The sequence below is a fragment of the Anolis sagrei genome, chromosome 1 (assembly GCF_037176765.1).
Source record: "Anolis sagrei isolate rAnoSag1 chromosome 1, rAnoSag1.mat, whole genome shotgun sequence".
Taxonomy (NCBI): Eukaryota; Metazoa; Chordata; class Lepidosauria; order Squamata; family Dactyloidae; genus Anolis; species Anolis sagrei.
In genome coordinates, this window is record NC_090021.1 from 70,375,309 (window position 1) to 70,399,334 (window position 24,026).

The 24,026-nt window shown below is 39.5% G+C and overlaps 1 protein-coding gene across 1 annotated transcript in view; it reads left to right on the forward strand.

Moving 5' to 3' along the window:
* Positions 1–3,893: 3,893 nt before the first annotated feature.
* Positions 3,894–24,026, forward strand: part of NOX3 (NADPH oxidase 3) — a 77,036-nt gene continuing 56,903 nt past the window's right edge. The window contains exon 1 of the mRNA XM_060755074.2: positions 3,894–3,968. Within this exon, the coding sequence (XP_060611057.2) occupies positions 3,960–3,968 (9 nt within the window). The 5' untranslated portion in view covers positions 3,894–3,959. The remainder of the gene's footprint in view (positions 3,969–24,026) is intronic.

Sequence of the window (24,026 nt, forward strand, 5' to 3'; positions counted from 1 at the left end):
AGCATCTGACCTCTTTTAATGTCTGGGAGTTCTTGAGATGACATTTCATCTAATAATTTTTCTGAGTCTTGGGGAAAAAACTGAAAGAAAAAAAAATAAAGGGAGAGACCTAAGCACTAAAGTCTTTATTTGTACTTCACTTTCTTCTCTCAATTTCTCTCCCTTTTCGCTATCTATATTTGATCTATAAATATTTTTTTTCTCAGTAAATTCAAGTGCAGCTTACTCCCAGGGAGATAAGATTAAAATTACAACCAAATTAATAATTTATTCATGTAATATCTTATTTTTCTTTTTACACCCCTACCTGAACAATATGTATATTATTAATGTTAATAAAATATATGATAGTTACCATTACTACTCGAGGGCTAGTCTTTTTTTAAGAATGAAAATTGCAAAATGAGTTGTAAAGTTATATTTTTTGTTTTTTATAATTAACTTTATTAAGAAGTTTTTAAAGTTATATTAAAAGTCAAAAATATGAATCAAGAACAGAAATATAGGGTATAAACTCAAAAAATGGCAAGGAAAAAGGGAAACAAAAAGATTCCAGTTGCACATTTGATAAGGTTGTTAGAAAACTTTTCAGGAGTCAAATACCATCAATACATCATTTTATAAAAATTCTCTTTCAAGTTATAACATAATGTAAATTTTAACCCCTTGTTCCACATTGTCTCCCATTAGTTCAAAATTATATGAAGTCCAACATTTTGTGCCCACTTAGTCATACGTTCTTTCACTTGACTTGGTCATCTGCCATTTCCCATTTCAATAACATATTTTACGTTTTACCAGTTAAATGTTTATCATCAGCACACAACTGCAACTCAAATTCTGATTTACTCAGTTCAAAACCAACTCATTTCTTGTCTTTCCTAAACTTCTCAATTAACTGTAAACACCTCAGCAAGCGAGAGTCCAAAAGTGGCAGGCTCAAACCCAGAACCTCAACCAATGGCTGATACCAAATGAGAGACTCCCCCCCCCCCCCCCCGGGCACACAGAAGACTGGGCAACTTGGAAGGCGCTGAACAGACTGCGCTCTGGCACCACGAGATGCAGAGCCAACCTTCAAATGGGGCTACAATGTGGAATCCTCGACATGCGAGTGCGGAGAGGAGCAAACCACTGACCACCTGCTGCAATGCAACCTGAGCCCAGCCACATTCACCATGGAGGACCTTCTTGTGGCAACACCAGAAGCACTCCAAGTGGCCAGATACTGGTCAAAGGACATTTAACCAACTACCAAACCCACACATTTTGTATTTTCTCTGTTTGTTTGCTTTGTTCTGTTAGAAATGTAATATAACTGACTGGCTGCCCTGACACGAAAAAAAAAACTGTAAATAAATAAGAAAACCACTGAAAATTAAATTTTCAGTTAGAAGGGAATAAAGTGAAGATTTGGGGGATGGGGATCTAATGTCCACTACTGGTATTTTATGATTTTGGTGAAAATTAATGTCCCATGGAAAATTCAATTTTTCTCAAATAGAGCCAACCTGCTGACCACCAAAACACTTCTTCCAGTTAAGGCTTTCATTCCCACAAGACGCTCTACATATTCACAGAGACCTCTAGGAATCTCTAGGTCCTTTGGTACAGTTGTGTGGTTAACATCTGATGGATATTGACTCCAATCATGTTTTATTTTATGTTTGACATTGTCACCAGCTAGTTTTTACATTTATTGCATAAAAATGTTTTGCATTACTCACACTGTGAATCGTACAAATGTTATTTTTAAACTGCACATTTCAGCTGCACCTCTTATTGGTCCAGGGAACAGCTTTGCCATATCTGAAAGATCAGCAGATCTAGACTGAAAAATCTATACTAGGTTTACTGCTCTGTTGTTTCTCAGCTAGTACCACTGACATCTGCAGCTGTTACCCTCCGTTTTTCCTAGTTCTCCTCACCCCACATAATGGCTTTAATAAATTGCACTGGTACTATAATATTTCCAGAGGTCTGGCACTTCACTGCACCACAAAATGTCAGTGCACCAGATAACTGGATAACAACACTAGATTACACTATAGGGTTGTTTACAGAACATTTTACAATCCCACAACAAAGTAGATGCAACATTTTGTGGAGCTGACATTGACACTCAACCATCACCCTACTGCAGAGGTTTCCAAACATTTCATGTTGGTGACACACTTTTTAGACATGCATCATTTCGGGACACAGTAATTCAGTTTTAATACCAAACCGGAGATTAAACCAACCCCTTATAAGATATATAGATACATACATAATAACGAAGTGTATAGGGATACAACATATCTTATGAAAATCTTCCATTTACATTGTTTAGAATATGTAATTTGTAAGATAATAGCATACATTTCCAAGATTTTTGTCATCTCTCATTACAGTTGTGTGAGCTCTGCTCCACCACCTCAGCCATATGTATTCTGGTTTAGAATGACTATTTTATCATAAGATCATATTTTGGCAAACTTATACTCAGCCAGGGTTGGCACTCTGTTCGTGATTTAATGAGAGCATCAGTATAGCTTACACCTACGTAACACACTTCTTTGGTCATTGCAGGGTTGGAATTCTCTACCAACCATGAAATCACAAATCCTTTCCACCCATTCCCACCCCACCCCTTGCAAAAGTACCTTTTAGGTTTTGCATCTTTCCCTAATAGAGATCTGGGAATAGTGGAGAAGCAACCAGCTATGTTCATATAGTTGCGATAACAAGGGTATGATCTTCTGAGACCTTGTATGGACATTTGGAACGTCTTAAGGGGTGTCTGTCATTGTGTGTCCAGCTGTAACAACACAATTAAACATTTCTGCCCTTCAACTAGCAATAATTGGCCATATTGTGAGGTGGCTACAGCAGCTTAAAAAGTGGAGGTTTGGGTAGGGTTCACAGGAAGCACATTGTAATTTATAAAAATTGTATTATATGTTTCCTGATTCAAAATCTCAGACCAATTTATATTGCCTTGTATTTTTAGTGTGCCAAAACAAAAATTGAAACAATGCAGCATTCATCTCAGCTGCCTGCTGGCCCAGGAAGGCTCTCCTTCAGAATAATGCACAGAGTCCAAGTCTGACAGCCGGACTCTCAATAGGAGTGGTCACTCTAAGCTGATGAGTTGGATTTGGATCTCTCTGTATACATAACAAAAATAAAGGCATTCAAGATTCATGAGGAGCAGATGCCCATGCTCGAAACTCCTGTAGATACCAGAGATGCCTTTTGTCTGCTCATTTGGATTGTATATGAGGAAATTTTAGATGAGAAAGGCCATAGGTGCTGTTTCTGTAATCGGGTTTCTTTGCAACTAGGTGGAAAGGGGAAGATCTAGTGACAAAATAAGCATAATTTATGGGACTGCAGCAGGTGTTGTGAAATTTCTTCATTTGTTTTTATGGGACATAGAATCAGGGGTTTCTAGAGATATATTTGGATAGAACCAGAAAAAAAACATATACTTGACATTATCACTGTGGTGTCTTGGACAATTGAAATGCTTTCTTGTTTGTAAAAAAAAAAACAGTTTAAAGACCCCAGAAAGAAGTAGTATAAGTAATATGAAGTTATCCACTGTCATTAGATGAGCATTGGGTGAATGAATTTTAATTTGACCCTTAAGAGTCTGCCTGGCCAAATAATAACAATGAAAAATGCATGAGAACAGAAATTTCAGAGTGGCGATTTTACAGACAAGCTTATTTTATGCATCGGTAGCAAATTAATTGGAATGTCATTCGCTTTTCGATGTAAGCCCTTTTAAGGTATTGTAACCAGCAGTTCTGAAGTGTGCTAGCAGCAGAAGGATTATTGATGGATTGCTTTTTATTCAGGATGGAATTCTTAACATTGCTTTTGCAAGGAGTTTAGCAGAGAGATGTAAAGTATGCTTTCTCAGCACTGCAACCTTCTCAGCATGACCTATCAGTCATTCGAGCCTGGAGTTTATGGATTCGGTAAGTAGAAAGAGCCTCTGAAGGGAAACAGCTCCCTCTGCACAGCATTCAAATTCACGTAAATGTAGTGACCCAACAAATGACAACTGACCATGGGCAAGTTAAAACTCATAATGTTGAGATATTCTGCAGCTTTGTGAGATGAAGTTGTAAATGGGTACCTATAAAAAGACAATAAAGGGGAGGAAAGCTAAACAAAAATCTCTTATTTAGAGGTGAGGTGTATTTGAAAGTCGCTGAGTATTTTATATAGTTGCTTAATATTAGCCACTGAAATAAAAGACTGGCTGAATCTACCCCGGGAAGCTAGATATTTTCAGAACCATAATAAAGAGTAGCCTATTTTCAATGGGAGCAAAAAAGTATTTATCTTGAGTTGAGTTACTTGAGAGTAATAATCTGCTTTGAAACAGTCTTGAGTCCTTCATATTTTTAATCAATTAGTCTCACTGTTTCCATAATCATAGGTCACAGAGCCATAGATTCTCACATGTAATATACCTGTAATATCAATCCTATAGGTGAAATTCATTTTACCATGACCTAAGACAGTTTTGGTTTTATGTAAGACTCCACTTCTTTGCTCTGAGTGGACTACATATGGGAAAGAAAAAAATGCTTATGCTGAAGTGGAATTTGTTCCATAAATCTGTGGTGCATTTTCATATATGTCCTTGGCAGCTTGTATTACATGCTGGATATATTCTACCAGATCTTTCTGGCTTAGCTGGTAGGAAGCTATACTATTTGTTTTTTTAAGAAATGTAACAAGTTTGTTTTCCATTCAAGATAAGATGTTTAAGAACACCATATCTATAGAAAGCAAGGCTAGCTCCTAATGTTTTGGAGCATGAAATGGAGTAGCAAATGGCCACTTGATATTTACCAAGTTATTTTTTGAATAGAAGGTCAAAACCACTTTAGCCACCTCTTCTTACCTTGTGCTTTAAATATAAATATTGACAAAGACCAAAATCTTGTTGCACAGTAATGAATGCATAAGCACTACTGTTATGGTGCAACAAAATGATTCCTTCCTGATCCCCCCAGTACCAACTAACCAATCAGTAGCTGCCTTGATCCAAGGGAGTAAATTCCTCTAACAGTTGGTAAGCAACTGACAATCCTGTGAGAGATCTCTAGTGCGATGAACAGAAGTGGGATCCCTGAGAAAATTTCCCTTTGTACCTGAGATTGTTTGTGGAAGGGGTGGGGACCATCAGACAGTTGCTTCACAGGTCTCAGTGAAATGGCATCCCATTGATCACACTGGCTGCTGCTGATAGGGGGAATTTTAGTGTTTTCACTAGCCCTATGTAGCTCTTAGGAGCCCCCGGTGGCGCAGTGGGTTAAAGCACTGAGCTGCTGAGCTTGTTGATCGAAAGGTCACCGGTTCGATTCTGGGGAGCGGCGTGAGCTTCCGCTGTCAGCCCTAGCTTCTGCCAACCTAACAGTTCAAAAACATGCCAGCCACATGACCTTGGAGGTGTCTACGGACAACGCTGGCTCTTCGACTTAGAAATGGAGATGAGCACCACACCCCAGAGTCAGACATGACTGGACTTAATGTCAGGGGACAACCTTTACCTATGTAGCTCTTAAATTAAGCCAGATCTCTCTGAATTAGTTGGTAGTTTTTTATTTCTAATAAAATGTAACAGCTTAGCTTTGAACCATGCAGGAATCCTGGAAACAGTTGCGAATCCACAACATTAGGTTGCACATTTGTAATTGCCCAATTGAATTTTGGCCAAATTGGACAATTATTTTCTTCCATGAGACCCCAAACTCTCTTCTCACAGTGGCTGTCTTGCTCTGCCTAGATCTGGTAATTAAAAAATAAACGTTTGCAAGCTCTGAATGTAATTGTCACATCCAGCTTTATAGGAAGCAAGTACTGAACATGAGAAGAAAAAAATGCAATCTCAGTATATGTGGTAAAGTGAATATTTGAATCGAAAAGCTAACATTCTGCAGTTACCCAAAATAACTTTGTAGTAAACGTAAATATTTGAGCTAAGAGAAGAAGCTCAAACTTAGAAGAACAAGACTGTTACAAAAAGGAGAGCCGCAAAGCATGATGGCATGGAGATTTTGGCAGTCGAAGCAAGGAACAGATAAACCATGAACTGAACTCTGCAACTGATAAATGAAGGACATCAGGGATGCCTCCTTACTGACACAACTAAAGGAGGTTGCTCTTTCAATATGATGGATTGAGTGTGAACTCAAGAAAAGGTGCTCTAAGGTGTACACAGACCAGTACACAAAAAGAACTGTGATAGTACATGAAAAAGACAGTTTGTTATTACCATGAAACAAAGAAGCCATAGACTAGAATTGCTACAAAAATGATATTAAAAGAGTGCCTTTTCAGATGTAGCATCATTGTCAGCTGTAGTGCTACATCTGCATCCCATCAGTTCTACAAAGGAATTGATCAATCCTTTGTGAGAACATTGGTGAGTGTGTGTGTGAACCCACTTGCTACCAATGCAATGTATGATTTTAAATGCTTAATAAAAGTTACATGCAAAGTGTTGAAACTCGGATCTGATGTCTCCGGTACATTCTTCAGATTATACAGTCTCAGAGATGCAGATTATTCAGTTTCCCCTTATAAAGAATTAAAGTATATCCGGGCAGGGTGGACACCAAGATCACACCTCCGCCCTTAAAATATATAGCGTGGAACAAAAGGCTGAGCCTAAATGACCGAAACACTTGTTAGAAATATAGCTGCCACCACCTCAGAATTGCCGGCCTGAGGAACCAAAAGGGTGTGATTGTATTTTAACTAAAAGGATGTTTGAGCTCTTGAATTTCAATGGCTGACTGGAGAATAAAAGCTGTGTTGAGAGAATGATTACTGAGGGCAACGAATGGATTGAGGCGAACAACAGTTGAGAGTAAACTAATAAAGAATTTATTTTTAACTTGAGACTAACAACAACTCGATGGAATGAGTGGTACAAAATCTTGATGCAGTTGCAGTAACTTGGTTGCGTGAACACAAACAGTTCTCCTGACAGAATAGCTTTCTCAGCTTGAGTCTCTATAACCAACTGGTCTATTATTAGACACAGTTTAACTTGGAGCACAGACCCCTGTCTGCCTCCCTCAACTGGCTATAAGGTATCTTTGAAACCTCTCCCAGGCTCAATAAGACACAGCTCTCCTTTACTAGACTCTCTAGTAAAGCTCTAGCCTAATGTCTTCACCATATACCTTAAACCTAGAAACTAGCCAAAGCTTTTCCCTTTCTGTCAGTTCCCTGCTCTAAAAATCTCCATCCTACTCTGTCTCAATCTCAGATTCTTCTCCCTCCTGTCAGATAAGACAGCTCCTTTCCCTCCATTCAGCTGACTCCACCCCTGATTGTTCCACCCAATCAGGAGTCAGCCTGACTCCTCCTCCTTCTCTGTACAACAGCCAGGAGGCAAGCCACTGCCAAGCAGGCTTCGGCCTAGCCAGCTAACAGGTAGATTCATTACATACCTCCCCACCTTAAGTCCTTTCTGGAAGATTTCCAATTTCTAATTGAAATCTGTAAGAAAGGGTTTCTCATGAAGAGAGCTCTTTCTTACCTAACTAACCTTCCTAAGCTAACCTAACTTAAGGCAAAGGCATTCTACCTATCCTGCATGCTAACTATCCTATCTAACATATCTAACCTTCCTATCTAACAGGTTCACAGTCCTAACTAACATTACATTGCATACTAAACAACAATTGTAAACAATACAATCCTATGCATGTTATACAAGCAATCCTGTAATGCAAAATAAAACAGTCAATATAATATATAACCTGCAAAGGAAAAAGCATGCTAGATAAAATACATTACCTTATACACCATACTCTATAAATGCAATATTACCTGTAAGATCACTCTATCATTCCCAATAATGCATTAAATAACATCTTTACGCAATCAAGGTATCATTTTAACTTGCAATCAATTGTTTTACCTATACAACTAAGAAACTTTTTAAAGTTACCCTGGGGTTTATTCCTGGTTAGCTGGTACACATCAATTTAAACTGGGAAACAACTTTGGCATGGCAAATATAAAGGGGCTTAACCTTTTCCTATTTTAACCAATGCCACAAATTCTATTCCCTACTCTTGAATTAGCATTACCAACGGCTAACTCAAACCCCATATCACTATCTTCGGATGTTTCCTCCCAGGCTGAAGCTGAGACAGTGCTATCGCCATACAGCACTCTCTGGACCTTGCGCTCTAGCTCCATCTGCTGTTCTGGATCAACATTGCAATCATTACATTTTCCCTCCAAATTTGTCTTAACTGAATACACTCTTCCTCCCCTACACAGAGTCACTTTCTCCTCAGGTTCTGGTAAAATTTTTACAACAAAGTTGGACCTAGGAAAATAAGGCTTAAGTCTATTGATGTGCAGCTTCTTGCACCTCTGGTCTCCTCCATCTTCTTGGACTACGTAAGTCACCTCAGAGTCTTTGGAAACAACGGAAAATGGTCCTTCCCAAGCCACATCTAGCTTCTTCTTGGCTCTGGGCTTTAAGACCAACACTTTGTCTCCGACGGCAAAGCTTCTGTGCCTAGCCTTAGCATCAGCATAGTCCTTCTGTCGGCTTTGAGCTGCTGACAAGCTCTCAGCGGCACAGTCCCGGATCAAAGTCAAATGTCTTTGAAGGTCCTCGATGTACTCGACCACGTCCTTCTCAGGAATCTCCTCACGTCCGATCCACGCCTCTCTCACGATGTCCAGAGGTCCACGCGGGGTTCGGCCATACAGCAGTTGGAACGGGCTGTATCCGGTACTCTCTTGTGGTACCTCACGATAGGCAAACAGGAAATGCTGGATTCTTCTGTCCCAATCGTTGGGGTTGCGATGTACGTAGGTTCTCAGCATGTGGTTCAACGTCGCATTGAACCTCTCCGTCAGGCCATTCGACTGTGGATGGTATGGAGTCGTCGTCACGTGTTGAATCCCACAGGAACGCAGCATCTCTTTCATGAGGACAGACATGAAAGATGTTCCCAAATCAGTTACGATAGATTTAGGGAACCCCACACGCGCAAACAACGTCAGGAGTGCGTGTGTTACTGTCTTGGCGTCAATTTCCTTCAGGGGAATCGCCTCAGGGTATCTGGTCGCGAAGTCCACCGCTGTGAGGATGTATCGATGTCCATCCTTGGTCACAGGCGACATCGGGCCAAGAATATCTATTCCCACTTTTTCAAAAGGAATCGACACAACAGGAATGGGTTGCAGCAGTCCTTTGGTTTTGTCTTTCGCTTTGCCCACAAACTGACAGGACTGACAAGATCTGCAGTAGGCGGCAATGTCTTGTGCCATTCTGGGCCAAAAGAACCGGCTCTGCACCCTATCCTTAGTCTTCTTGATCCCTAGATGACCACTAAACGAAGTGTCATGGGCCATTTTTAGGATCTTTTCCCTGTACTTTGGAGGTATTACTAGCTGTGTAACTACCTCATACAGCCCTGGGCCCTTTTGATCTCTCACTAATCTGAACAGCTTGTTATCTATATTTCTAAAGATAACTGGTTCTATTTCATTGGGTTCAGTTCCTTCGGTTTGAACTGATTCCCACAGGCCCTTTAAATCTTCAGCCTGTCGCTGTTCCCTCAGGAACTCAGCTGGCTGACTAGATGGCAACATCACAGGGAATTCTTCCGCGTTGTTACATTCAGAGCTATGAGCCATTTCTGAGGCGATTTCTTCCTCCTCAGAAATTCCCGCTCTTTCTGCCTGGCTTCTAGTTACAGCATTGATCTTCAGTGTATGTTCTGACAGATCATTTCCTATTAACACAGGGACCTCCAGGTCCGATAGAATTCCTACACTCCATTTACCACAAAAATCTTTGTATTTGACAGGGATTTCTGCCACATCCACTTCAAAGCTGGGACCAGTTATTCCCTTCAGTGTCCATTTCTTTCCTGGCACTACCTGGTCCTTCTCAACTATATGAGGGCGCACCAGAGACACGTCAGCGCCTGTGTCCCTCAGTCCCATTAGCGTTTGGTCATTAACTTTGACCTCTTCTAAGTATTCTTTATTTACCCCACGCTCTATACTCCAAACCCTCATTATTCTGATGGGCTCTCCCTCAGGAGTATGCTCTTCATCTTGTGGTTCAGTCTTCTTGACCACTTTACCAAATTTTGGCGGGCTTCCAGCTCTCTCCTTAGATAGCTTTGGGCATGAGGCTTTCACATGTCCTTCTTGGTTGCAAAAGTAACATACAATCCTACGTGGCACAACCTTAGAGATGGCATCCCCTTGCTTGGCTCCCTGACTCTCCTTGTCAGTTCTACCCTTCGGGACCCACTCTTTCTGCTTTTTGAACATGGGGGGGACCAACTCAAAATCTCCCTCCATCTCGTCCAAAATCGTCGCACACTCGGCCACCGTCCGGATCTTTTTGTCTTTAATGAACCAAAGCCACTGTACTGGAACCAATTTATAAAACTGCTCCAGACAGATCAGGTCTCTTAAAGCCTCAAAGGTGTTCACCTTACTACCCTCCAGCCATCTTACTAGAGCTTTTTCAATCCTAGCCCCCACTTGGGAAAATGTCTCCCCAGGCTTCCTCTTAATTTTTCTGAAGGTCTTTCGGCTTTGCTCTGGGGTCAGCCCAAACCGAACCTTCACTCTTTCTTTGAAGACAGAGTAGTTAGACCATTCTGTAGTTGTCATGTTGGCATAAACCTCACTCAGTTCGCCACATATTAATGGTCTCAAGTGTGCCATTCTTTTTTCCTCTGGCACCCCAAAATCTGCACACGCTCGCTCAAAACTTAAGAGAAAACTCTCGGCACAATCCCCCTTTGTGTACTTGGGAAAGTGTTTTAGATAGGAAGCTACGGGTTCAGCAGGGATGGCACTTGGGTTGGATGTGGGTTGACTATCTCTGACTTGTAACTCCATCATCCTCTCCTCATGTTTCATCCTCTCTCTTTCTACCTCAAACAGCCTTTCTTTCTCTCTTTCTCTAGCCTCAAACTCCATTCTCTCTCGTTCTTTCTCAGCCTCAAACTGCATTCTCTCTTTTTCTTTCTCAAGCTCAAGCTGCATCTTTTCTCTTTCTTTCTCAAGCTGTCTTTCTTTCTCTCTTTCCTCAGCTTCACGTTGTCTTTCTCTTTCCCTAGCCTCAAACTCCATTCTTTCTCTCTTGGCCTCACGTTGTCTTTCTCTTTCTCTAGCCTCTAACTGTACTTTTTCCCTCTCTTTCTCAGCTTCAAGCTGCATCTTTTCTCTTTCCCTTTCTCTCTCATTCTCTCTGGCTTGAAACTCCATCTTTCTCAACTCCATCTCAAGCCTTAACTTCTCAATTTCTAAAGATGTTGCCACTGTCTCTGGGCTTTCTCCTCTTTCTACAATCTCAGGCTCCATTTCAGTTCCCTCCTGTTCCTCTGATTGTGTGTGGACCACAGGAGCTTTTTTCTGCTTTGGAGGTGCCATACTGCTGTACAATGGTGTATTTAGGCAGTTTCTGAGGTAAAACTTCCACAGAAACGCTTTGGCTCAAACTTTTACCTCACAAAATCACACCACCCCACTGGATTTAGGCTTATAGTTGCGAATCCCACCGCTGGTCACCAATATAAAGGAATTAAAGGCTTATCGAGGCAGGGTGGACACCAAGATCACACCTCCGCCCTTAAAATATATAGCGTGGAACAAAAGGCTGAGCCTAAATGACCGAAACACTTGTTAGAAATATAGCTGCCACCACCTCAGAATTGCTGGCCTGAGGAACCAAAAGGGTGTGATTGTATTTTAACTAAAAGGATGTTTGAGCTCTTGAATTTCAATGGCTGACTGGAGAATAAAAGCTGTGTTGAGAGAATGATTACTGAGGGCAACGAATGGATTGAGGCGAACAACAGTTGAGAGTAAACTAATAAAGAATTTATTTTTAACTTGAGACTAACAACAACTCGATGGAATGAGTGGTACAAAATCTTGATGCAGTTGCAGTAACTTGGTTGCGTGAACACAAACAGTTCTCCTGACAGAATAGCTTTCTCAGCTTGAGTCTCTATAACCAACTGATCTATTATTAGACACAGTTTAACTTGGAGCACAGACCCCTGTCTGCCTCCCTCAACTGGCTATAAGGTATCTTTGAAACCTCTCCCAGGCTCAATAAGACACAGCTCTCCTTTACTAGACTCTCTAGTAAAGCTCTAGCCTAATGTCTTCACCATATACCTTAAACCTAGAGACTAGCCAAAGCTTTTCCCTTTCTGTCAGTTCCCTGCTCTAAAAATCTCCATCCTACTCTGTCTCAATCTCAGATTCTTCTCCCTCCTGTCAGATAAGACAGCTCCTTTCCCTCCATTCAGCTGACTCCACCCCTGATTGTTCCACCCAATCAGGAGTCAGCCTGACTCCTCCTCCTTCTCTGTACAACAGCCAGGAGGCAAGCCACTGCCAAGCAGGCTTCGGCCTAGCCAGCTAACAGGTAGATTCATTACACCCCTCTTCTCTAAAATAGAACACAAAATGCATTTTGTTACATATGTTCCATGATTATAGTTCTCTAAACTAGCTCTCATAAGATTTCTAGTTTTACAAGGTCTTTAGCCTTCTTTGCTGAGGAGTTTTAGTGTCTCACCAAATTACTAATAGCAGGATTTCATAGCATTGTAAATTATAACTCCGGTAATCCTTGATCCACTGAACCATTGGTGTCAAACTGTATTAATTCTACATTGTAGAGACACCCAAAGAAGATAGAGATTTTTTTTTTGTTGGTGGCATTGTCAAAAGCAAAAAACACCAGTCTATCTCAGGTTTCCCAAATTATACTGCCTATGAGTACTCTACACATCTTGCACATTTTGGAAAGGAGAGACATTCTAGAAACAGGGGGTTGGACTGGATGGCCCACAAGGTCTTGTTCAACTCTATGATTCTATAGTGTTTATCTAGGTTTGGTTCCATTTGGAACAAGGAACCAGGAGAGTTCATCACTTTTTTTGCAATAATTATGTTTATTTATAAATCTACTGGTTGATTATAAGAGAAGACGAGAGGCTGTGATCCTGTTGGATGACAGCAATGTTGGTCACAGTGACAGTGTATGTAGGCAGCAGGAATGAAATGATTTTAGAGATCACAGCAGGAAGAGGAGGTTGGCATAGGAAGTTGCCCTTGTCAAGAAGTAAAGCTGTCTGCCAGCTCCTTAGAAGCTTGAGCTGCCAGGCTGGCTTTTTCTAGTAAGAAAAACAATATTCTTACCTGTTCCTCTGGTAGTACACACCACTCTACTTACATTGTCAAAGAAGGCATGAGGATGGGCAAATGAAGATACAGTACATGAGGAAAGGAACTGGGTAGGTAGTCTAACTCCCACCCTCCCTCCTTTACATTAGTCATGCCATGCTTAGTGTCACTTTTATTGTCCTCAACCATTGGAGACCAGCAAACAGATCTCTCCCAACTAACGTAAGCTATGGATTGCGGGATTCTCCAATATCAAAGTCATAAATGCAAAAACTATGTATTGTGTGCCTTTCAATCATTTTTTTTACTTATGATGACCTTGTGGTTTAGCTATCATAAGTGTTCTCTTGGCAAAAGTGTGTTCAGAGGGGTTTGCATAATGTAGAAAATACTGTACTTAAGCATCATCATGGTGAAATAGATAAGACGGATGTTGGGCATCCAAATACAAAGCACTACTCAAATGTGAAACCTTCCAGTCTGAATTCTATAACTGTGAAATGGAAATATCAGAAGCTACCTTCATAAAGCTACAGGAAGAGTGAGAAAAGAGGATCTGAAAAATGAAGACACTAGGTCAGTGCATCCAAGTGGAAGACATGCTTTGTTTTCCTTGAGTAGCAGCACCTCTGACAAATTGTACTTGCAGTTGACTGGAATTTAAAATGCAATTTGTAACATGGCAGGGAAATTGGCTCTTAAATTCCATTTATCTACCACATAACTGTGTGGGTCTTTGGATCTAAGCAAGGGTTTCAAAATAGCATGTACACCAGCCTTTTAAAAAATTGATAACATCATTCTATTCTCTATAATAATCTATAAATGAAATACATACTTTGATCTGCACCATGCATGCCAATGCAGAGGAGGGTATGCTTTTGACGGCCTCAATGGGGAGAAGCCAAAGGGGACTATGTAATGATACATAAGCCAGAATGTTGCCCATGATTAGAGCAGAGTTGAAGACATTTAATTCCTAGCCATACTCTCTCCTGAATCTCATGAATCTTGAGGCTGAAACTGGGAATTTGATTTTCATTTGCTTTCCTGTTGAGAGGAGTACCCTAAATTTACCATACAGTAAAGGCCAGTAAAGGGGGGCAACACAACTATTGAATTGCCTTTGCAGCTCAAGTGCTTTACCCAAGGAAAGGTTGAAGGTTGACACCTGGACTCAGCAGAATCTGCATTAGTTCGTGTTACCTACCAGGTTTAATTCCAATTTAATAGGTCAAATAAAGCAGCCTTTATTATCCAACTTTGTGTGTGTGTGGTCTCATTGTTTTTAACTGACTTGTTTTTAATACAAATTATATTTAATTCGGTTTTAATATTTGTATATTTTAAAACTGTATTGAAATGTTTTTAATGCAAGCTGCTTTGAGTCCTGATGGAGATAATAATAATAATAATAATAATAATAATAATAATAATTTATTTATACCCCGCTACCATCTCCCCAAGGGACTCTAATAATAATAATAATAATAATAATAATAATAATAGACCTTAATAAAGACCCTGGCCTGCACTTAAAAATAATTGGCACTGACAAAATTACCATCTGTCAGCTGCAAAAGGCTACCCTACTCAGATCTGTATGTGTTATTCACCAATACATCACACAGTCCTAGACACTTGGTGTCCGACATGTAATCAAATACAAAAGCCAGCATAGTGATCTTGTTGCTGTGTATTAATCTCGCTGTGTATCAAATAATACATCTGCTTCCTTGCAGAGTAGACTCTGCAAGGAAGCAGATGAAACAATAGATCACATCCTCAGTTGCTGCAAGAAGATTGCACATACAAACTCCAAGCAGAGGCATAACATAGTTGCTCAGATGATTCATTGGAACTTGTGCCACAAATACCATCTGCCTGTGAAAAAAGAGCTGGTGGGATCACAAGCCTAAAAAAGTTACAGAAAATGAACACATCAAGCTACTCTGGGACTTAATAATTCAGACTGACAGAGTTTTGGAGCACAATACTCCTGACCTCACAATCATGTTAAAAAACCAAGTATGGATTGTCGATGTTGCAATCCCAGGTGACAGCAGGATTGAAGAGAAACAACTGGAAAGGCTGACATGATACGAGGGTTTAAAGATCAGATGGCAAAGACCCTGGCACAAGCCAGTAAAGGTGGTCCCAGTGGTGATCAGCACACTGGGTGCAGTGCCTAAAGATCTTGGCCTGCACTTAAACACAATCAGCGCTGACAAAATTACCATGTCAGCTGCAAAAGGCCACCCTACTGGGATCTGCATGCATTATTCACCAATACATAACACAGTCCTAGACACTTGGGAAGTGTTTGATGTGTGATCCAATGCAACAGACAGCATAGTGATCTTATTTGCTATAGACTAATTTTCTTGAGTTTCAATAATAATCATCATAATCAATGGTAGTAATCAGATCCATCCCAGATCCTGATTTTCACAGAGGCAGCCCTGTCCTATTGGGAAAGGATAGACTCACATCATGTAATAATTAATTATAATAATTAATTGCTATTGTTTTAACTCTGTATGTATTTATGGTTTTATACTGTGTTATTGTTTTGTGGCATCGAATTGCTGCCTTTATTAGCCACTCTGAGCCCCCCCCCCCCCAAGGGTTGAGAAGGGCGGGGAGTAAAAATGCTGTAAATAAATAAAAGAATGCTTCCATTATTCCTTAAGCTTTCTTCTATGCTGAGAATGGTGAATGGGAAGTTCTGCTGACAACTGTTCCATCCCTCCTAGCCAATGATGAGAGATTATGGGAGTGGCACTCCAGCAACATGTCGAGGAACACGTGTTCCCTATATCAAACTTCAAAGACATATATTAGAAGAAACAGGATAATTTTTTTCAAGACCGTAATAACAGCCTTTACATCCTATTGTTCCTCTTGCCATAAATCCATAAACTCTAGCCTCTGTTCTGTTAGATTAATGGTTACCAGTGTATATAATATTTATTAAACTTCCTTTTATGCTGCTTTGCAATCTGTGCTGCTATCAAGCACGCTGAAATAATTGACATTTAGTGCGTTGACTTCTTTTGACTAAAAACCATGACATTCATCTAGATAGTAAACATTTGGCAGTTGCTGTAAATGTCTCCAAATTTAACACTATGACCTTTTCTCAGGTAAATGTTTTGGGATAAAATGTAAATAGTGATTCACTGGATGTCAAATACCACTGGATGTCAAATACTAAGCAATGCTAAGTTCACTGCCTTGTTATTTTGAGAGGCTAGCAATTTGGCCTCCTTGTTATTTTGAGAGGCTAGCAATTTGGCCTAGAGCGCCAAGTTTTTAAACATAAGTATCCGAAAATGTATTTACTTGTAATACTTTTTTTTAGTTCTGTACTTCCATTTTTAAAACTGCCTTTTTGATTAATTGCACTTAGAGGAAACTTCTATGATGCCATAATTAAATAGTGCACTATATTTAAACTAAAAGTGCCTACCATTTAAGCAGGTGCAACAATGCTGAACAGTGACAGCATTTAGAAAGATTGTGTGGTATCTTGATTGAATATTCACATGCTCACCTGAAAATATTCTAATGTGTTTTGGAAAACCACGTGCACAAGGCTTTATTCATCTTAGCTCATAAGTAGTACTACAGAACTATTAGCTACTTAAGCTTATTCCACACAAGGACTACATGAGACAATAACTCCAAATCTTGATTGTATCATTTCAGATTTCTGGGAAGGGGGAGTATTATATGATCCCAAATTTCTCTGCTATGAGTGTAGATTATCTTTTACAATTAAATAATTCATATCCATAGAAAACTAGGTAAAAGGGAGGAATGTTCTATGTATCATCTCTTGGAGAAGGTCCATTTTTTGTGTGCACAACCCTTTTCCTCTTTAGCCATGCAAGCATATTGTTATGCATTAATTTACATTGTGTCTTTTCCTCAATTTTGGGGCTTAAGGCAGCTTGAAACCAACACCGATTAAAATTTATACAAAAATGTTAGGAAATATATATGTTAATTTACAATGCAATCAAGCAATCCACAAAATTATAACTATTTATAGCATATATATATATATATATATATATATATATATATATTCTGCCAACCTAGCAGTTCGAAAACATGCAAATGTGAGTAGATAAATAGGTACTGCTCCGGCGGGAAGGTAGCGGTGCTCCTTGCAGTCACACCGGCCACATGACCTAGGAGGTGTCTACGGACAACGCCAGCACTTCAGCTTAGAAATGGAGCTCAGCACCACACTCCAGAGGTGGACATGACTGAACTTAATGTCAGGGGAAAACCTTTACCTGTACCTATAGCCTATTTAAAAATAGGATAGAGAGCTAGTATGGTGTAGTGGTTTCAAGGTTCAAATTCCCACTTAGCCATAGAAATCCACTGGGTGACCCTCTCAGTCCCACTCCCAGCCTCAGAAGAAGGCAAAGGCAAACACTTTTAAATGAATCTTGCCAATAAACACTTATGATAGGTTTGCCTTAGAGCAGTGGTTCTCAACCTGTGGGTCCCCAAATGCTTTGGCCTTCAACTCCCAAAAATCCTAACAGCTGGTGAACTGGCTGGGATTTCTGTGAGTTGTAGGCCAAAACACCTGGAGACTCACAGGTTGAGAACCAATGCCTTAGAGCCACCATAACCCATAAATAACTTGAAGGCACACAAAAACAACAACAACAACAACGAAACAACAAAAAAGAATAGGATAACCACCAACACAATAATACATCATTACAAGATGCCTGTAGTCTATTCTGAAAAGTCTGCCAGAATAGAAAGAGTTTTCACCTGTGAGTAGGAGAGCAATGACTAGTCACCCCAGGGAACTCCATAGTCTGGAAATAGCAACCCAGGTGGCATTGTTACTGGTTCTCACCAAATGTGCGTGGTGAGATTGAAAAATATTTCCCTTCAAATATCTTAAAGCTTATCTCATAGAAGACATTATAGTCCTTCAAATTGTCTGGACCCTAGCAATTCATAGGGCTTTGAAAGAAACACATTTACCATACTGTCTGTTTATGCATAGATCAAGTGACTTTTGTCATCCCACTGTTTCAAGTCCAGATACAAATATCTGGGAGAGCACATATTCCTGTGTTGACTTTAAATTCTGCTGAAGTCCTTCTCAGAGTTCCTTTTTAATGAACGGGGGCATCTTAGAAGTGGTCTGATTATGGAACAACTTTACTGAAGATACTCTTATGGCACCTAAAATTGCAACCTTCTAGGACTTTTCTAGGTCATCCAAAGTGACTCTATGGTAATGACTTCATTTTAATAAGCTATGATATTATTCATAGTCTCCTGTTTCCATAGTAAGTTCAGAAACATATCCCCTACAGATACAGTGGTTGTACAATAGCTACGTTATTTTCATAAAGTCACACTACTGATACATGGATACATATTTATCTTTGTTGCTTCTTCATTTTTAATTCTTTTGAACTCTCTTCAAGCTATCTAAAATAATTTAAGTCTATATTTGTACCTATAAATTATCCAAAAAAGAATAAGGCTTGGGATATCAAAGCTCACACCTGAGAAAACATTAGAAATATGAAACACATGGAAAAATACAGTATAATAAGTTTACTTTAATCAGTTCAAAGAAACGATAACAAACAGAACTTAAGTAAATGGAAGAGTAGACATGGTAGTTTCTCATCTAGTGATTACAATACAGTGAGCATGACCAAATGTACAATCTATACTGGAAAGATAGAAGGTTCCACCACAAAATCTAGATATATAAATGTATCTAGAATTTGGTTATTATTATTCTAAACTTACTCATATGAGACAATGTGTATCCATGGTTGAAAAGGCCAAAATATCAGATCATCTGAAGCAATCAGTAAGCAGGGTGGAAGATTTGGCCACGTTTTGTGAATGGAATGCTAAATTTCAAGACACTTTATTACAGCCAATAAATGCTGTGAAGTCAATAATGTGTCTAAAATATATCAAAAAATTACAGAGGCTTAATTGTCTTAGATTTCTATTAGATGCTTTTATGTATCACTTTCAGAGTTTTGACCTTCCCTATTGATTAAGTGGCAGTTTTGTCTGGCCAGTGATTGAATTATTTAATCAGAGCTGCCTAAAGTGATCAAGAGTGTATGGAATAAAGAGTAGACATTATGTGATTTACAACTCAAATTAGTTACCTTGCTGTAGTTTTGATTAAATAATACAAAAAATAAATTTAATTAAGTAGTGGCCAAATTGCAAGCAAAGAACTACAGTATAACAATTATAATGCCTTCCATGACTACAGCATAATCCCTTTATCCATGGATTCACTATCTACAGTTCAATATACTCACAGTCCAGAACCCACCCTCTCCCACCCCAATTTGTGTGCTCCTCTCTAGGTCTTCCAGTGCAATTTTACGGTATGTTTCTGGCTTACATTATCTTCAAAATACAGGATTCATTATTATCCATGTTTTCAGATCCACGGGGAGGTCTTGGAACATTTCCCCATAGATATGTGGGTGGTATTGTCGTTTAGTTTCAGGTTGCATGCAAACACATTGCAATCTTTTTCAGATATATCTCAAATGTCTTGGGACTCCGTCTGTGTTTATAATCTAGAACCCCAAGCCTAAAACTCATAGTATTTTTGTTTGTATATTTTTGGTTTATTACTATACACTCCAAGTACAAATATCTGTAAAAGATTCTCAGTGCTGAAGAAAATGTTTTCATATACAAATATCCTATTTGTGAATTACCCACCTCTAGCAATTCATAGCATCAGCATTTCTTGTAGAAGTTGCTTCCAAGAAGGTCAGACTGGCTCTATCCTGTTTGATCTAGCAGCCATGCCTATATTTTCTTGTATGGCCTTTGATCTCTTAAGTCAGGCTTAGGCTTTAGACCAGCATTTCTCAACCTGGGGGTTGGGACCCTAGGGGAGTCATGAGGGGGTATCAGAGGGGTCCCCAAAGACCATCAGAAAACATAGTTTTTTCTGTTGGTCATGGGGGTTCTGTGTGGGAAGTTTAGCCCAATGCTATCGTTGGTGGGGTTCAGAATGCTATTTGACTGTAGGTGAATTATAAATTGCAGCAACTACAACTCCCAAATATCAAGGGTTTTTTTTCCTCCAAACTCCTCCAGTGTTCACATTTGGGCATATTGAGTATCCATGCCAAGTTTGGTCCAGGTTGTTAGAGTCCACAGTTCTCTCTGGATGTAGGTGAACTATAACTCCAAAACTCAAGCTCAAGGCTTCCAAACCCTTCCAGCATTTTCTGTTGGTCATTGGGGTTCTGTGTGCCAAGTTTGATTCAATTCCATCATTGATGGAGTTCAGAATGGTCTTTGATTGTCGGTGAACTATAAATCCCACTAACTACAACTCCCAAATTACAAAATTAATCCCATCCCCTAACCACACCAGTATTGAAATTTGGGCATATCGGGTATTTGTGCCAAATTTGGTCCAGTGAATGAAAATACATACTGCATATCAGATATTTACAGTTATGAAATAGCTATAAAAATAATTTTATGGTTGGGGGTCACCACAACATGAGGAACTGTAGTAAGGGGTCAGGACATTATGAAGATTGGGTACCACTTCTTTAGACTAAATTAACTGTGTATCTGCTTTTGTGTGTTATGCAACCCTGAGGACACTAGTAGGCTAGGAGAAGAGAAAAAAATCTTGAATTAATAAATAATTATAATTAAAAAGACTATGCCTGTAATGTTAAGAAATCATGCCAGTAGTGCTCAACTGATAGATGGCTAAGTATGTCAATGGTTTGCATTGTTCCATACAAGCATGTTGGTGCCAGTGAACTATGTGTTGACTATCAAATTCTTGAGCATCAAATACATTCATTCTCATTCATTTTAGTAGTACCTACCTATCAATACAATCAAGCATATTGGTCATATTGCAGTCTTTGGAAGTTCCAAAAGTCCTTGGACATGGAGATTATAGATTCTGTGGTGCAACAGAATTCAACGGGTGTAAGGGGCTCTGAAGATCCACACAAATGTCAAATATCTGCATTTCATTGATGTTTTTCAAATTTTGTCATGGAGTAATGTACCCAGGGAGAACTGGAGAGATCTTCTTAGCACAATTCTGTTTACATGTTTCTACACATGAACATTCAGAACTCTCTAGAGCAGCATTTCTCAACCTGGCGGTCGGGACCCCTAGAGGGGTCGCAAGGGGGTGTCAGAGGAGTCACCACAGACAATCAGGAAACACAGTATTTTCTGTTGGCCATGGGGTTCTGTGTGGGAAGTTTGGCCCAATTCCATCCTTGGTGGAGTTCAGAATGTTCTTTGATTGTAAGTGAAATATAAATCCCAGCAAGTACAACTCCCAAAATTCAAGGTTCATGTTCCCCAAACTCCACCAGTGTTTACATTTGGGAATATTGAGTGTTTGTGCCAAGTTTGGTCCTAATCCATCATTGTTTGAGTCCACAGTGCTCTCTGGATGTAGGTGAACTACAACTCCAAAGCTCAAGGTCAATGCCCACCAAACCCTTCCAATATTTTCTGTTGATCATGGGAGTTCTGTGTACCAAGTTAAGTTCAGTTCCATCATTGGTGGAGTTCAAAATGCTCTTTGATTGTAGGTTAACTATAAATCCCAGTAACTACAACTCCCAAATGATAAAATCAATCCCCACAACCCCATCAGTATTCAGATTTGGGCATATCAGATATTTGTTCCAAATTTGGGCCAGTGAATGAAAATACATCCTGCATATCAGATATTTACATTACAATTCATAAGAGTAGTAAAATGACAGCTAGGAAGTAGCAATGGAAATAATGTTATGGTTGGGGGTCTCCACAACATAAGGAACTGTATTAAGGGGTTGCGGCATTAGAAAGGTTGAGAACCACTGTTCTAGAGGAAAATGTAGTTCAAGAAGCGGTACCAAAAAATCCTTTCTTGGAATTCTTCATCAGGTAGGATGAAGGAGGAAAGGAGAATGCAGCAGAAATTAAATATATTCCAGGAAGATGTTATAGTTATGGGTTCTCTAGTTGCTACACTGAGTCCCTTCATAGAGATAGGGCAGGTTACAAATAAAGTATTATTATTACACCCCAAAATTAAGATGCTATGTTTCTAGTCTCAGATTAAGGTGTGTTCAGGCCCGTAGCCAGGATTTTGATTCGGGAGAGGGGTTGAGTTTGAGTGAAGGAGAGTCTACCCTAGCAAACCTTTTGTATTGTTACCCCAATACCCCCATGCATATGGGATATATTGAGTACGGTGATCAGATCATGATATGAATAAACATACCAGTTTAAATAATGCACTAGTAAGGCCTTCTCGCGGACCACCATGAGAATTTCCCTGGCTACATGCCTGGGTGTGGTGATGTCTGCTTTCACCTTAAGAGAATCAGTTGTTGATAGAATCAATTGGCAGTTTCCATCACCATGTAGTTCATAAGTTCTTTTCTCCTTATTTTTGGCTTTGAGTAAAACACTTGTGACTTAATCACGTGGGCGAAATTGACAGTTCTATGACAGTTCGACCTCACTTCAAGCACAGAGCCCATCACACAACATAGATCTACTTCTGTTGTGCCTCTGTGCCTGAAGTGAGGTTAAATTGTCATAAGAAGCAGTGCCAGGTTAAATTGTCATAAGAAGCTAGTAGAAGAACATAGGCAATCTGCATCATTCAGAATACTCTGACAAATACCATTTTCAGAAAGGCTTCCTGTTGCATTGAGAAGAATGGGGGAAAGCCAAATGGTGATGCTTCCCCCCATGGGATGAGGTAAGGGACAATGCAGGGCGATGGGTTCACCTCAACAGATTTGCCACAATTCATGGTGAATCCCCACACTATTACCCTGCTTACTGACCTCAGTGTGATGAGGTCTTCATCCCAGTAATTTGCCATTTATTTCTGATTTCATTTAGGCCAATTATAATTAATTTCATCTAGACTTAAAGTTATGATCTAAAGCAATGTTTTCTAAATGTGGGCCTCCAGATGATGTTAATCTTCAACTCCAAGAACTCTCAGCCAGCATGGCTAATTGGCAGAGATTCTGCAAATTGAAGTCCAACAATATCTGGGAACTTAAAGTAGGGTAACACTTCACTACAGTAACTTGATACTGGATTCTGTCCTCTAACCTTTGAATATATGAAACATTTCATTTCAGAAACATATGAAAAATGGCACTCAAAATGCTTTTAAAATCCTGATGTGACATGGATAGATTGGCAAAGGAAGGGTGATGAGTGCTAAGAAACATAGAATCCTCACATAAATTTTAAAATTGCAAATTGCTTTTAATGGCATTCATTTCTAATGGGAGCTCATTATGCAATAAAAGAGATTAGTATAATTAATCTATTTGTTACAAAAGGAGCCAGTATTGCTGTTCCATTGCATCTAAGTAGTCATGAGTAAAGATCACAGAAATGAATAGAAATATGCTTAAGTGTGAGCTCCATTAGCATACCTTAACCACATGCTAAGCCCATGGCATTTATAAGTGATAATGGGTGACATTTGTGATTCTAGCTAGTAGAAGAACATAGGCAATCTGCATCATTCAGAATACTCTGACAAATACCATTTTCAGAAATATCTACAAATTTACCTAAGATAAAATATTAGCAATAATTTGTATTGTGCTGGAAATAGATGGTTTGGATCTCATGATGATCTAATTGAGTTGCCCGTGGGCTGAGAAAGGCAGTATACAAATACTGTAAATAAATAAATAAATAATTTGAAGGAAAGCACTACTTTTGCAGTCTCTGATTTTTACTACCTTTCTCAT